Source organism: Acanthisitta chloris, unplaced genomic scaffold (assembly GCF_000695815.1).
Source record: "Acanthisitta chloris isolate BGI_N310 unplaced genomic scaffold, ASM69581v1 scaffold214, whole genome shotgun sequence".
Taxonomy (NCBI): Eukaryota; Metazoa; Chordata; class Aves; order Passeriformes; family Acanthisittidae; genus Acanthisitta; species Acanthisitta chloris.
In genome coordinates, this window is record NW_008669728.1 from 21,806 (window position 1) to 26,519 (window position 4,714).

General features: G+C 41.3%; 1 protein-coding gene across 1 annotated transcript in view; it reads left to right on the top strand.

Annotated features, from left to right (window-relative positions):
• The first annotated feature begins 206 nt into the window (after positions 1–206).
• LOC103801019 (myosin light chain 1, cardiac muscle) overlaps positions 207–4,714 on the top strand; it is a 30,816-nt gene continuing 26,308 nt past the window's right edge. Inside the window, exon 1 of the mRNA XM_009073415.1 lies at positions 207–427. Within this exon, the coding sequence (XP_009071663.1) occupies positions 305–427 (123 nt within the window). The 5' untranslated portion in view covers positions 207–304. The remainder of the gene's footprint in view (positions 428–4,714) is intronic.

Sequence of the window (4,714 nt, forward strand, 5' to 3'; positions counted from 1 at the left end):
CCATAAATGTTTGACTCAGTGCCAACCTCAGCCCTAAAACCCCCAAATCTCTTTCCATTTAAGTGCTAATTCATAACAATGCCCTATCCAATGGCTCTAAAATAGCAGGGGACATGTCTTGTCCTTTTATAGCAGTGACCCTATTGTAAGCTCTGGCATGTGACAGGTCTGAGAGTGACACAATGTGTGACTTCAAGAGACCTGACAGGGATAAAGACCTGTGTGTGCTGGGGATTTATCCTGCTGCAGTCACCTCTGTCCTGCCTGTCTGTCTCCTTCGCTCCCTACCTAAAGCAGCACCAATATGGCTCCAAAGAAGCCTGAGCCTAAGAAGGCTGAACCTAAGAAGGAAGAACCCAAACCAGCACCTAAACCAGCAGAACCAGAACCCAAAAAGGAAGTTGAATTTAACCCAGCCTCTGTCAAAGTAGGTATTTTTTTACCTAGAATGGACGGGAACAGGCTGGGGCTGGTGATGGACCTGGGGGATGTGTGTTTGGTGCTGGGAAATAATGTTCAAAATTAGCTCTTGGTTTTGAGCAGAAAATGAGCATCAAAGGCAATAGCCACAGGTGGAGGAAGAGTGGGAGGAGAGTCACTTTGGGCTCTGCTAAACAGAGGAGTTAAATCTGAATATTATTTTTTTCTGAGGATGTTCAGCCCTGGTTATGTCCTCAAAGTAGCTAATTTTATTGCCTGCAAGTTTCACTGATCTCAGAAGGAAACTTACTGATCCTCTGCAGGTAATAGTGCAGGTAGATGCCAGGAAGGTTTGACTGGCCACTGCCTAACCAGGGGCCAAGGCTGGATTGTAGGCTTGGAGCATGGATGGAATGAATTTCTCTTTGCCTGGAATGCATCATTGTGGTAGACATCACTAACCTGGGACTTCCTTCAAGTGATTCAGGGACACCTCCTGTGATTTCCCAGACAAGTCCAACACAAAGGAACTATGTGTTTTGGAAGGCAGAGAGAAATTGGGGCAAAAATCCAGGTTTCCTGAATGATCTGCTGCTCCCAGGATTCCTCCATAGGGCACAAGTCTTCTCCTCCTCCTTCTCCTTGAGAGAAGTCTCTGCTAGAAAGAGTCACTGCTGCCCTCAGTAAGGTTTCCTGAAATCTTGCTCAGACATCTAAGGACAAGATCATGTTTCCAAAACAATTTCAGAAATAGGTTTTGAGGGAATTTGGGGTCACTAATCTAACCCTGAGTTGCCTAACTCAGGATTAGATTAAATGAATTCATTTTCCCTTTAGGATTTTGCATGTCCATTTAGGATTAGATTAAACTAATGAATTAAATTGCCCTTTCAGTGAACCTCCCACTGACAGGGAACCGCCAGGTTTTAAAGCCATGAACAGGGAATTCCAAATGATGCTGGAAATCTGTTTGCCTTTCAAATGCATTTTTTTCCATGGGACTTGACCATTCAGCTGAGATATTTCTCTCAGAGAATGAAAGGAGAAAAAAATTCTACATTCCTATGGAAATGCCCATGAAATTACTAGCAAAGAGTGAACTCTTGACTTAGAAAATGCAATACGCAAATAAAGATCTAAAAATGAGTAGTTTCCCTTTGCTCCTTGTGCGCCATTCCCAGGCAATGCCAGAGATCCCTGCAGGCAGCTTCAGGAACAGCTTTCCCATATTGTTTGCAAAGTCAATGGCCCATGAGGAATAGACACTGCAAGACATTGCAGGATTTCTTTACAAGGCTTTTACTTTGGAAATTGTCCTTCGGGAAGGGCCCTTGGGAGAAGAAAGAGGAGATTTGCAGCATCTCACAGGTTTCTTTTTAATGGGGATTTGGACCAGGTAATCATAAAATCATAGAATATAGAATCCCAGAATGGTTTGAGTTGGAAGGACCCTCAAGATCATCCCATTCCACCCCCTGCCATGGGCCAGGAAACCTTCCAATAGACGAGTTAGCTCCAAGACCCATTCAACCTGGCCTGGAACACTTCCAGGGATGGAGCAGCCACAGTTGCTCTGGGCAACCTGTGGCAGTGCCTCATCACCCTCACAGCCAAGAATTCCTTCCCAATATCCCATCCCACCCTGCCCTCTGGCAGTGGGAAGCCATTTCCTCTTGTTCTGTCCCTCCAGACCCTTGCCCCAAGTCCCTCTGCAGTTCACTTGGAGCCTCTGAAGTCACTGGAAGTGTCTCTGAGGTCCCCCTGGAGCCTTGTACTCTCCAGGCTGAAGATCCCCAACTGATTAATGTCTCTGGGACTCTCTCTTGTTCTCTCAAAAGGTAGTTTTCCCCTCAGGAAAACATGGAAACTCTGTGAGCAAGGGAATAAGCTGCTCTGACTCCTCAGAGTCCCTCTTGAGCACACCACAGCAGGTCTTGGGTGGCTGCTGAAATCCTTTGCCCTTTCTACATGGGAGTCACTCCTGCAGCTGAGAATTTCTGACAAAAGAAGGACTGAAAGAGGGTTTGAATCACAAACACTTTGTAAATCTTGAAGTTTGTATATTGGAGAAAAAAACCCCAATGATTTGTAACTATATCAAGAAGTCAAATTAGAAAGAATGGTTTGGGGCTAGTTTTTGAAGCAATGGCAACAGAGACAGTTCCATGCTCTGAGGACTTCCACTACGACCTTGGACAAGTGAGATGTGGTGAGATCCAGCTCCCTGCTAACATCTCTAGGCTAGACATTCCTGTGCTGTAAAAGGAGGAGGGAATAATTTTAATAACTTCCCTTTGAGGGCACAGAAAGCTCCAGTCAAGATATCATGACATTGTGGGAATACTCAGCTGGGCTACTGTGACCTTGTGGTATGAAGGGCAGTTGAGTCCAGTAGAGAGATGAGTTGTAATTAAAAACCCCAAACCTCAAACTGATATAGCTGAAAAAAATGTATATTTTCTAGTCAACACAATTTTAGGCTCATTAAATCCATTTTTATCCAAATAGGAATTGAAAAATCTTAATTTCTGCTTTTTTTTTTTAGCTTATTCATGCAAATTCTGATTTTCCCTCCAGCATAAATTGCAAATCTGGGCCTTATTATGCTTTATAAGTGCTAAAACATAGATATTGAGTTCCTAAAAAATAAGTAAATTCAAATCCAGTAATACCAGGATAACATCTTTTCAGCTTTGCAGAGAATATTCAAACTGGACTAGAGAAAGGGCTAGTAGATGCATTATTTGAGTCTGAGGTATTTTTCCCCCAAAATTCATAGCAAGGGGAGAAGATATTCTTTAGAGAAGTTTTCCTAGGATTTCTTTAATTCAATATTTTCCATCAGAAATGTTTCTGTCAAAGCTGAAGCTGTTTGTGCAGAGGGTTTGGGTTTGGCAAATATTCTGCTGCATAAATGTGGTGAAGCTCAGGCTGGATATAGGTCCAGACACCTCCTCAGGTCATTGTACAACATGAAAAAAATGCTTTAATGAGTTTTGAAATCCCCCAAGCATCCCATTTTTCCATTCTAGGATGAAATTAGTTCTTCATTTCCTGAAGAAGATAATCTGTGGTTAAAAAAAAGGCAAGAAAACATCCTTATATTGAACAAAAATGCTAAAAATTATCAACATGCAACTTTTGATGAGAATATGTCAAATTAGTGAGATTTATTCTCAGGTTTTATTATGCAATTTTGTATTTGCAATTTTGAAACTTCTTTTTTAGCTACTAAAAAGTCACAAAACTAAAATATTTCCATGGTAAAGTATTTCTTGTCTCAATTTTCCTGACTCTTACATTCTGCTGTCATGATAATGATCTAAGAGCCCTCTTTTGACCCCCAAATCATCTGAGATTTCCCCATTATCTTTCTCTTGCTATTTCATGGTCTTAGAGTGTTTTGGGTCTCTATTGGGAAAGCCCAAATATGAGATACATCCCCTTAAGTAAATGTCATTTTCCCAAATTCTGAATGTTATTCACATCCACATTCCCTTTAGATTTGATCCAACACAGAAATTTCTGAAACTTCCAAGATTTTCAGTATTTCAAACACTGTGTGTGATTGAATATTGTTTGGAACTCACCAAAAAGAGGTTTTGGGGGGAGTTTGTTCCTTTCTTTTCCTGTAAAAGTTGTGTTGAGTGCATGAAAAAATCTTTTTTTTTAAAAGGAATTTTTCTAGAATGACCCTGAACCTCATTATTTTGAAGAACTGATTGTCCTGAAGAGATTCTGTCACAAGATTGTTTTTCCCATGTTTCTAATTAATTCCCACCCAAGATTACTTTTTCTATATATCTAATTCCCACCCAGATGCTCTTTATCAGGGACACATTTTGCCAGGAACATATTTTGCTTCCCTAAAAAATGGTAAAGTTGATGCAAACAGGATTAATCTTTGATTGTTATGGACAAAGTGGAAGTGACTCTTGTAGCTTTAACCATAGGAAAATTGATCACTCAACTCAATCCATCAATAATGAGCAGAGACAAAGTCTCTGGAAATTTATCCCTTGCAGCAGTGCCAAGCATTTATATCAGGATGGATTGACTCACCCTTGGGAGATGCTGATCTGGTGAGAAAGGGAGATGAGACAGGAATTTGGGTGCCAACATTTGAGCAGCTAAAGTTAGCTGAGATGATGTGTGCACCACTGAGTGGTCCAAAAATGCCACATGGAGACAGCTGGCATGTGTGAGGACCTGGAAGGGATGCAACTTGCCATATAGAGTTATCCTTAATATCCACATTTTCCTGTGTCATCACTGGATATCCTTGTGGTAGCAG